The 10,981-nt window shown below is 43.6% G+C and overlaps 2 protein-coding genes across 2 annotated transcripts; both read right to left on the bottom strand.

Moving 5' to 3' along the window:
* Positions 1 to 3,018: 3,018 nt before the first annotated feature.
* LOC139027481 (protocadherin beta-6-like) lies at positions 3,019 to 4,093 on the bottom strand. Its single transcript, XM_070442738.1, has 4 exons — positions 4,073 to 4,093; positions 3,739 to 3,984; positions 3,369 to 3,467; positions 3,019 to 3,186 (listed from the first exon to the last, which is right to left on the bottom strand). The coding sequence occupies exons 1-4, from the start codon at positions 4,091 to 4,093 to the stop codon at positions 3,019 to 3,021; spliced, it is 534 nt and encodes a 177-aa protein (XP_070298839.1).
* A 1,474-nt stretch (positions 4,094 to 5,567) lies between these two features.
* LOC139027482 (uncharacterized) lies at positions 5,568 to 6,725 on the bottom strand. Its single transcript, XM_070442740.1, has 3 exons — positions 6,376 to 6,725; positions 5,861 to 6,049; positions 5,568 to 5,658 (listed from the first exon to the last, which is right to left on the bottom strand). The coding sequence occupies exons 1-3, from the start codon at positions 6,420 to 6,422 to the stop codon at positions 5,577 to 5,579; spliced, it is 318 nt and encodes a 105-aa protein (XP_070298841.1). The 5' UTR covers positions 6,423 to 6,725; the 3' UTR covers positions 5,568 to 5,576.
* Positions 6,726 to 10,981: the final 4,256 nt, after the last annotated feature.

The raw sequence follows: 10,981 nt of genomic DNA, 5'->3' as shown, positions 1-10,981 counted from the left end.
CAAGTTAAGCAACGGGTATAAGAAATTATTCAAGTTTTTCAAGTACTAGCCAAACGTGGTGGGTACACATATAATAGATTTGACATGTAAATGTAGTTAAAGAGTGGTGTGTTGGTGACTTTCTGAACTGTTAAGAGTAAGAAGACAGTAAAAGTAATATAGACAAATATTGGTGTGTCAGTTGTGATTTGGGTATATTGAACAAATTATCAGGCCTTTTTTAAATGTATTTTCCTTTAAAAATTCACCAGAAGTAATAATTTCACAGTTATTTTTTTAAACAATCCTTCAGGGGGCATGCTCCCTGACCCCCTCCAATATCAAACAAAAAGTGACACCCTTGCCTCCAGGACAAGTATTTGGAAACACCCCACCATCCATCAGACCTACAATAGTAATGGTACAATAGCACAGATTTAGGGGCTTAAAAATAATATATTGATCCATTAATCATCCTGATCCTTCTGCTGACATCTGGGTAGTGTTCATTAGAGCATCCAATAAAAAAAACAAAAATGAGCTCGAGCCATTTCTAAAATAGTCTAAGCATTAGCATAGAGAAATGTTAGTAAAAATAATAAGACACTTTCTATCCAGGGTATGTCTTTTTTATTAGTTCAACCTAACTGCACAGTGAAGAGTTGTTCAGGTATGTTTGGTGACAGGGAAATACATACATCATTATCACTCAGAAACAATATATTAGCATATAAAATAATGAATAGTAAGTGCTATTCTTCCTGCTAAAATGTTCATATTCATATCAGTGCCTTTTTTATTCTTACATTTATTGGCTAAAGTCTCTTGTTTGTTTTACAGAGAAATGGTCCTAATATGAGTGCAGAAAATCAAATCAAATGTTATTGGTCACATACACATGGTTAGCAGATGTGTAGCGAAATGCTCGTGCTTCTAGTTTCAACCGTGCAGTAATAATCTAACAATTTCACAACAACTACCGTATACACACAAGTGTAAAGGAATGAATAAGAATATGTACATATAAATATATGAATGAGTGATGGCCGAACGGCATAGGCAAGATGCAGTAGATGGTATAGAGTATAGTATATACATATGAGATGAGTAATGTAGGTATGTAAACATTATATAAAGTGGCGTTGTTTAAAGTGGCCAGTGATACATTTATTGCATCCAATTTTGAATTATTAAAGTGGCCAGAGATGAGTCAGCATGTTGACGGTTATTTATTTCTAAAGCAGAAGAAAAGGCGGATGAGAAAGAACTCGCATAGTAGCTGTCTGAAAACGACAAAGCATCGACTTGAAATATCACTCGTTCAATTCCATCCTATCGTCATTTAATCAGTCTCAAGGGAATCAAAGGCTATTAAGTCTTATGTATTTTGCATATTCAAACAACAGCACTTTACGTGTCAGCTTCATTTCGCCGATCAATGTCAAAGCTTTCCATACAGGAGTCTTCTGTGGTCCTTTCATCCTTCTGAACCTACAAGGAAAAGAAATTGAGATGTTGAAACAGTGGTTAGCCTCGAATAATTTGTGTCATAGTCATTTGGGGATAAGGGTGTTCATAATTGCAAATATGGCTAGTGCCAAGGGCTAGATTCATTATCATAAGTCATTCTGCTAATCTTAATTTCATGTCAATAACAAAACACAATAAGCAAACATGAATGAGCTACTCACTTGATAACGGTGATGTCCCCATCGCCCACAATCCCAGCAGGCTCAGTTTAACAGGACGCCCAGGGTGAACTATGACCCGGTCAGAGGCGGTGTCAGCTGACTCCTCCTCCACCACCGTGCTCCAGCCCCGCCCCAAACACCTTCTCTAGCTCCGCCTTCACCGCGCTCGCCTCGCTCTGCAGCTTGCTGTGGGTGACGACGGAGAAAGGACATTAGGGGGGCTGATTCTCAAGAATGCAACGTCACATTACAAAAGGTTCAGATAATTTGTATCGTGCAGAACAGACATGGATGTTCATCGTGCGAATAGAACATTGTGGAAGCAATGTTGCATTCAGTCATTGTATGTCACCTACTAAAGAATGTTTCACAAAAATTCCCTTCATGAAACCAACCTCAGACCCACCACCCTGAAGTTAAACTTTAATCAACAATGGCTTTGATTTCCTCATTATAGGATGGGCTACTTTGTTGTGGATGAAGTGATTTGACAACACTTGGTCTTACTTTTTGACGTCTTCGGCAGGGATGACTTCAACCATTGATGGGTCATACCATTGCGACGCAGAAGTAGGGAGTTCTGGAGTCCACTGCCTCCACCTCCAGGATGTACCACTCCTGAGTCTCTTTGTCCAGCGGCTCTCTGGTGATGAGGGCTCCCAGGCATTGACGGAGAACAGGTCCGTGTGCGTAGTCAGGACGTAAGTGACCACAAACACGGGGCTCCCTGGGGTTGCCTTCACTGTCCCACAAGGTTCCCTTTTGGTTCGTTCTCCGGAACGCTGAAGTTTGTAGGAGGAGCTCTCAAAGGCCACGCTCACTCCGAGGTTGACAGTCATCAGGAGGACCTGGACATTGGCGATGAGGGGGAAAGAGAGAACACAAACAGATTATACACACATCATTATTCAGACTAACAGATGATATAATACACCCTAACTCAACGTCACAAAAACACACAGACAAACACAAGCCCACTTGTATGCTCGATCCCTGACCTGTGGAGTTCAGAGGAGGCAGCCCGCTGTCCTTTGCCATTGCAGTGAGTTCAAGCGGTGTGGTCCTCTGTGACATCAGAAAGGTCAGAGGCCACGGTCGCCTCTCCTGTGCTACCATTCAGGGCCAAGCGAGGGGAGGCACCTGAGGAGAAACTAGATAGCCAGAGGAGAAGCATTTACGCATAAACTCTGTGTAAAAACAGACCATTTCTATATCGTGTTAAGGATCCATTTAGGCAAATGTATTCCTTAATGTGGACTTGAAACTCATCTACAGGTACCGCTCTACGACTGGAGTAGAACAGTACAACAGAGGTGTATGTGAGTTGGACAGCAGTGCATGGCTAACCTTAGGTGACGAGAGCGTTCAGGCCCATGTCCTTGTCTGTGGCAGAGAGGGTCAACAGCACGTCCCCCACTTGGCGTCCTTCACCAGAAGCTCTCGTGTACGTATTAGCACTGAACACCGGCGAGTTGTCATTAACATCTGTCACGCTCACTCTGATGCTGGTCATGTTCTGGTGAAGCGGGGTTGGAATCGTTGAAACCAACTTTGTGTAAGAAGCTAGGCTGCACAGAACTTTGATATTGTCTGTTATGATATTGTGGTGTTATGATATGGTACTGCTATGGKAATGTCGTACTGATTTCAGGGTGAAGGGTCCCTATAAATTAGGCCACTGTGTTTTGTATATAGTACCTGTCTCTGTGGTGTTCCCTTGTCAGTGGCCACAATGACCAGCTCATAGATGTCATTGGTCTCCCGATCCAGAGGACCCACAACCAGTAGCATCCCATCCTTCAACACAAGACACACTAGTGTAAATACACAGTGTTACCCTAACAACACTGCTCATGATTAAGCTTGTATGCTGAGATTAAATTAAACATGGTTTGCCAATGATGAGGTCATCAAAAGCATCTGCTTTTTTTTGTGTTTGGTCATTTCTTAATCAAAATGATTSACCCCTCAGTAAACAAACCTGGTACCCTAGATCCAAATTCTCATCTAACAAAATGTATTATGTAAAGAAGGTTTACCAGAAGCTTCATTATTTGGTTGGACTCACCTCCCTGAAGCGAAATAGCGTGGCAGATGAGGAGATGGAGATGGTGACTTCTCCGTTGGAGCCGAGATCTGAGTCTGTGGCAAGGATATGGTACACCTCTCCTGGAGACTTGTCCGAGTACTCCCCCTCAGGGAAAGGGATGGGGTCTGGAAGAGTAGGAAACTGGGGTGTGTTGTCATTGTAGTCCAGAACGGTGATGTTGAGCTGGGCTGTGGCGTTCAGGCCATCTTTGTCCACCGCCACCACCTGAACACAGTGAGAGGGGTAAGATCTTAACGGGTAACGTAGTTGACAAAACGTAACATTGTTGACTCCAACGCATAACGTTGTTGACCTTCATGGTCTCACTGAGCATCTTAAGTCAAATTACCAGCCTGCATTTGCCTATCCACATCGTACATTTTTATCACCTACTGTATATGACTTAACAACATGACCAAAGACAATGTTTACTTTGGCGTCTAGGTGGGGTAGAGTTAAGGTCAGGGTGATCGGAAGAGAGATTATCCTCCAGCTGCGTCCTTGTCTATCATTAAGATATGAAAAATGAGGCCTCCCGGGTGGCGCAGTGGTCTAGGGCACTGCATCGCAGTGCTAGCTGCGCCACCAGAGTCTCTGGGTTCGCGCCCAGGCTCTGTCGCAGCCGGCCGCGACCKGGAGGTCCGTGGGGCGACGCACAATTGGTCTACAGTACCGGCTCTACGACTGGAGTAGAACGTACAACAGAGGTGTATGTGAGTTGGACAGCAGTGCATGGCTAACCTGTAGGTGACGAGAGCGTTCAGGCCCATGTCCTTGTCTTGGCAGAGAGGGTCAACAGCACGTCCCCCACCTTGGCGTCCTTCACCAGAATGCTCTTCGTGTACGTATTAGCACTGAACACCGGCGAGTGTGTCACATCCTGATCCTTCTGCTGACATCTGGGTAGTGTTCATTAGAGCATCCAATAAAAAAACAAAAATGAGCTCGAGCCATTTCTAAAGTAGTCTAAGCATTAGCATAGAGAAATGTTAGTAAAAATAATAAGACACTTTCTATCCAGGGTATGTCTTTTTTATTAGTTCAACCTAACTGCACAGTGAAGAGTTGGTTCAGGTATGTTTGGTGACAGGGGAAATACATACCATCATTAKCACTCAGAAACAATATATTAGCATATAAAATAATGAATAGTAAGTGCTATTCTTCCTGCTAAAATGTTCATATTCATATCAGTGCCTTTTTTATTCTTACATTTATTGGCTAAAGGTCTTTGTTTGTTTTACAGAGAAATGGTCCTAATATGAGTGCAGAAAATCAAATCAAATGTTATTGGTCACATACACATGGTTAGCAGATGTGTAGCGAAATGCTCGTGCTTCTAGTTTCAACCGTGCAGTAATAATCTAACAATTTCACAACAACTACCGTATACACACAAGTGTAAAGGAATGAATAAGAATATGTACATATAAATATATGAATGAGTGATGGCCGAACGGCATAGGCAAGATGCAGTAGATGGTATAGAGTATAGTATATACATATGAGATGAGTAATGTAGGGTATGTAAACATTATATAAAGTGGCGTTGTTTAAAGTGGCCAGTGATACATTTATTGCATCCAATTTTGAATTATTAAAGTGGCCAGAGATGAGTCAGCATGTTGACGGTTATTTATTTCTAAAGCAGAAGAAAAGGCGGATGAGAAAGAACTCGCATAGTAGCTGTCTGAAAACGACAAAGCATCGACTTGAAATATCACTCGTTCAATTCCATCCTATCGTCATTTAATCAGTCTCAAGGGAATCAAAGGCTATGAAGTCTTATGTATTTTGCATATTCAAACAACAGCACTTTACGTGTCAGCTTCATTTCGCCGATCAATGTCAAAGCTTTCCATACAGGAGTCTTCTGTGGGTCCTTTCATCCTTCTGAACCTACAAGGAAAAGAAATTGAGATGTTGAAACAGTGGTTAGCCTCGAATAATTTGTGTCATAGTCATTTTGGGGATAAGGGTGTTCATAATTGCAAATATGGCTAGTGCCAAGGGCTAGATTCATTATCATAAGTCATTTCCTGCTAATCTTAATTTCATGTCAATAACAAACACAATAAGCAAACATGAATGAGCTACTCACTTGATAACGGTGAATGTCCCCATCGCCACCAATCCCAGCAGGCTCAGGYTGAACAGGACGCCCAGGGTGATGACTATGACCCGGTCAGAGGCGGTGTCAGCTGACTCCTCCTCCACCACGTGCTCCAGCCCCGCCCCAAACACCTTCTCTAGCTCCGCCTTCACCGCGCTCGCCTCGCTCTGCAGCTTGCTGTGGGTGACGACGGAGAAAGGACATTAGGGGGGGCTGATTCTCAAGAATGCAACGTCACATTACAAAAGGTTCAGATAGATTTGTATCGTGCAGAACAGACATGGATGTTCATCGTGCCGAATAGAACATTGTGGAAGCAATGTTGCATTCAGTCATTGTATGTCACCTACTAAAGAATGTTTCACAAAAATTCCCTTCATGAAACCAACCTCAGACCCACCACCCTGAAAGTTAAACTTTAATCAACAATGGCTTTGATTTCCTCATTATAGGATGGGCTACTTTGTTGTGGATGAAGTGATTTGACAACACGTTGGTCTTACTTTTTGACGTCTTCGGCAGGGATGACTTCATACCATTGATGGGTCATACCATTGCGACGGCAGAAGTAGGGGGAGTTCTGGAGTCCACTGCCTCCACCTCCAGGATGTACCACTCCTGAGTCTCTTTGTCCAGCGGCTCTCTGGTGATGAGGGCTCCCAGGGCATTGACGGAGAACAGGTCCGTGTGCGTAGTCAGGACGTAAGTGACCACAAACACGGGGCTCCCTGGGGTTGCCTTCACTGTCCCCACRGGTCTCCCTTTTGGTTCGTTCTCCGGAACGCTGAAGTTGTAGGAGGAGCTCTCAAAGGCCACGCTCACTCCGAGGTTGACAGTCATCAGGAGGACCTGGACATTGGCTATGAGGGGGAAAGAGAGAACACACAGATTTATCACACATCACTATTCAGACTAACATACGATATATTACACTAACTCAACGTCACAAAAACACACAGACAAACACAAGCCCACTTGTGATGCTCGATCCCTGACCTGTGGAGTTCAGAGGAGGCAGCCCGCTGTCCTTTGCCATTGCAGTGAGTTCAAGCGGTGTGTCCTCTGTGACATCAGAAAGGTCAGAGGCCACGGTCRCCTCTCCTGTGCTACCATTCAGGGCCAAGCGAGGGGAGGCACCTGAGGAGAAACTAGATAGCCAGAGGMGAAGCATTTGACGCATAACTCTGTGTAAAAACAGACCATTTCTTCAATATCGTTAAGGATCCATTTAGGCMAATGTATTCCTTAATGTGGACTTGAAACTCATCTCTACAGTACCGGCTCTACGACTGGGAGTAGAAMGTACAACAGAGGTGTATGTGAGTTGGACAGCAGTGCATGGCTAACCTGTAGGTGACGAGAGCGTTCAGGCCCATGTCCTTGTCTRTGGCAGAGAGGGTCAACAGCACGTCCCCCACCTTGGCGTCCTTCACCAGAATGCTCTTCGTGTACGTATTAGCACTGAACACCGGCGWGTTGTCATTAACATCTGTCACGCTCACTCTGATGCTGGTCATGTTCTGGTGAAGCGGGGTTGGAATCGTTGAAACCAACTTTGTGTAAGAAGCTAGGCTGCACAGAACTTTGATATTGTCTGTTATGATATTGTGGTGTTATGATATGGTACTGCTATGGKAATGTCGTACTGATTTCAGGGTGAAGGGTCCCTATAAATTAGGCCACTGTGTTTTGTATATAGTACCTGTCTCTGTGGTGTTCCCTTGTCAGTGGCCACAATGACCAGCTCATAGATGTCATTGGTCTCCCGATCCAGAGGACCCACAACCAGTAGCATCCCATCCTTCAACACAAGACACACTAGTGTAAATACACAGTGTTACCCTAACACTGCTCATGATTAAGCTTGTATGCTGAGATTAAATTAAACATGGTTTGCCAATGATGAGGTCATCAAAAGCATCTGCTTTTTTTGTGTGTGGTCATTTCTTAATCAAAATGATTCACCCCTCAGTAAACAAACCTGGTACCCTAGATCCAAATTCTCATCTAACAAAATGTATTATGTAAAGAAGGTTTACCAGAAGCTTCATTATTTGGTTGGACTCACCTCCCTGAAGCGAAATAGCGTGGCAGATGAGGAGATGGAGATGGTGACTTCTCCGTTGGAGAAGGGTCCCTTTGGGTCCCATAGTCCAGTTTGACCTTAGAGGTAAAAACGCCTTTGGAGTCAATGGCAAACTTGTCGGTGTCTGTCAGGACCTGAAGCGTCACGGGAACTACTGTAGTTACTGCTAGGAAGGTCACCTGTATTTGAGGTGACAAAAATGTTATGGGATCAATCTGGTTGTTTTTTCAGATGAAGTAGAATTTTGTGGATCTGGGGATGTTTACCTTGACAATCACAGCCCCAGGATCCGTCTCCAAACCCAAGATGAACTTGGGTTTGGAATCTCCAGGTGCCAGGATCTCCACCAGCACCGCGGAGGAACGAGATATTCCGCCCCCTACAGGACAGGAGGAGAACATCCACAGTCACTTTGGGCTGAAATTGTTTTGGGAACCCATAACCAAATCTCCAGCTGTTGACTGACTAGCCTCCTGTAGATATACACTATTCCTCTCATATTCTTCTAGTCTACAGTGTACATATACTATGATTACCAGGCTATAGTATGTTTTCTTGAGTTGCTTGTGTTCTTTTACATATTTTCTCAACTTTACGTTCAGATTAATTCCACACTACAATGCGCTCAACAAAATTGTATTACATGACAGTACCTTCAAGTTCTGTAGACAGAGACTGTACCTAGACTCACCATCTCTTGCTTCCACGTAGAGAGGGAACTGAAGGACCTTGTTCTCCTCCAGAGGAATGTTMTTTTCCAGCTTTATCTCGCCTGTGTGTTCAGCGATGGAGAAATATCCTTCCACGTTCCCAAACTCTATTGAGTACTTGACCTGTCCATTARCACCAGCATCCAGGTCCGCTGCTTCAACCTACCAATCACATAGCATAAAATGCATGTGGTGACAAAGCAGTACCGTTTTTTCCAGTTTACAGTCGTGTTACTGTGGATATGTATGGTGACATCAGCCGATGAAAAGGCTATCATGTGTTTCTCACGTTGCAAATGCCTCTGGTCAAAAAACACTTTAACAAACACAGTGACGATTTGAGGTTCAAGGTTAGAAACCGTCTCACCTGGGTAACCAACATCCCCACYGTTTGGTTCTTGAAGACCTTGCCCTCGTACCTGGAGCTCTTCAATTGAGGACTGTTGTCATTCTCATCCAGGAGGGTGACGTTCACATCAGCCAACGCARCGTGGTTAGGTGGGTCGTTTTCCCGTGCTTCAATCTTCATATTAGATGTAGGGAAGATATGGGAAGGTGTTCAACAGCATACCAACTGACGTGTGCCCTGCCCATTGTGACAGACTAATTGACAAGATACGTTTTAGTAGATGGTACAGGGCACTGCCAAGTGCCCTTAGACCTGGTTTGCACCTTTTTAGACATATTTACAGATTCCTTTCTGATTTATAAGTTATTGTGATTATGTCTGCTGCTAARTGGATWAAAGTTGGAGGTCTAAGTACTGCTATGTTTCAGAGTGTCTGACCTGAAAGATGAAGTTTYCAACAGTCTCCCTGTCCAGGTCAGCTGAACTCTTCACTATGACAGTTCCATCCAAGTGTATAGAAAAAGKCACAGTCTCCGGAAGGATCCGCAACGTTCCCACAAATCCACCCTGAGGCAAAGACAAAATGGTTTCATGTCCAATTGGGGAAAGAAATATGTTTTAGAGAGACAAATGATCTGGCTCATGTAGAAACAGACACAACTCAAGATACAAACATGTAAACTGTTGTGATATGTGCACTTATTGACATCGCATCCTAGCTTGAGTAGTAAAGTACATCTCTTGTTGTGTAAATCCATCACCCATTTTTTGTATGTGTAATGAACCTCTAGGCCACCGTACCTACCTTGTCCAGGTCAGTGACTGTGACTGAAAACAGCCGTGTCTATTTGAGAGTTCTCCAGTAGTGTGACAGAGTAGCTTGCTTTGTCAAACTCTGGAGCGTTGTCATTGACGTCCTCGATTGTAACAGACACTAAAGTGCCAGCGGTCTTTAGGCTGTCATCCTGCTGAGATGCCTGGAAGGAAGTGATAGATGTTGATATTTGACATYCATAACTTGGAATGTATACAACGGTCACCAGCTCTCCTAATGCCCATACCATGTTAACTGTCTTAAAGCACTTGTGATTGTGAGTGAGTAAATCTACAGTGAGAATGAACTGAGAGAAGTGCGATTTTACTTATTTTGAATAGTCGTAAAACGTTAGAATGCTGTAGCTACAATTCCCAATACCTTGATATTGACAGTGACTGTAGGTATCTCCTCTCTGTCCAACCCAGTCACCACGGAGATGACTCCACTGTTTGCGTCGATGTTGAAGTTACTCAGATACTTGCTTGGCGATACTGAGGTAAAGTCACACAACAACATTTCACTTCAGCATTTCACCACAAAGTAAACAGAACCAAACAAATTGCCTCATACATGTCAATGATATTGTCATGGTTTTCATGCAAATTTTCTATTCTGATGGTTTCCATATGCAAAGATACACTACATGACCAAAAGTATATGGACACCTGCTCGTCGAACATCTCATTCCAAAATCATGGGCATTAATATGGAGTTGGTCCCCCTTTATATCGCCTCAACCTCAGATTATGGCCAGCTGGCTGTTACTGTACAAGTTTCTAGTCCGTTTGTGGTGACTTAAACTACATATTAACTAAAATGAATGGAGATGAGGTTATTATGAAACAATGTGATTTGAGAATCGAGACTGACCACCTTTTTGACACGGTAACAGAGTGTGTACTGTAAACGCGTCTATAAATAAGACCATCGTTGACCGTAATCATTGAACTTTGACCTTGTATAAATTACAGGCAGGTGTGAGCACACACAAAGATACACAGTAGTTATTGTCACGTGTGCTCCCTCCCCGGCCTCTAGGTCACCAGGTTGCTCGTTAAGGTGCACACATGTCACCGGTGTTAACGCGCATAATGACACTGACTTGGACTCCATCACCTCCTTCATTACCTGCCCTTTATAGTCACTC

This window comes from Salvelinus sp. IW2-2015, unplaced genomic scaffold, assembly GCF_002910315.2.
Source record: "Salvelinus sp. IW2-2015 unplaced genomic scaffold, ASM291031v2 Un_scaffold16552, whole genome shotgun sequence".
NCBI lineage: Eukaryota > Metazoa > Chordata > Actinopteri > Salmoniformes > Salmonidae > Salvelinus > Salvelinus sp. IW2-2015.
The sequence above is the reverse complement of the archived record's forward strand: the minus strand, read 5'-3'. Positions and strand labels throughout refer to the sequence as shown.

Bases quoted from the DNA above. Each gene is read 5' to 3' on its own strand.
- LOC139027481 (XM_070442738.1), bottom strand. From the start codon at position 4,093: ATGCTCAGTGAGACCATGAAG. The intron at 3,985-4,072 runs GTCAACAACGTT...CACTGTGTTCAG, and splicing joins TGCTCAGTGAGACCATGAAG to GTGGTGGCGGTGGACAAAGA. The intron at 3,468-3,738 runs GTGAGTCCAACC...CTTGTGTTGAAG, and splicing joins CGCTATTTCGCTTCAGGGAG to GATGGGATGCTACTGGTTGT.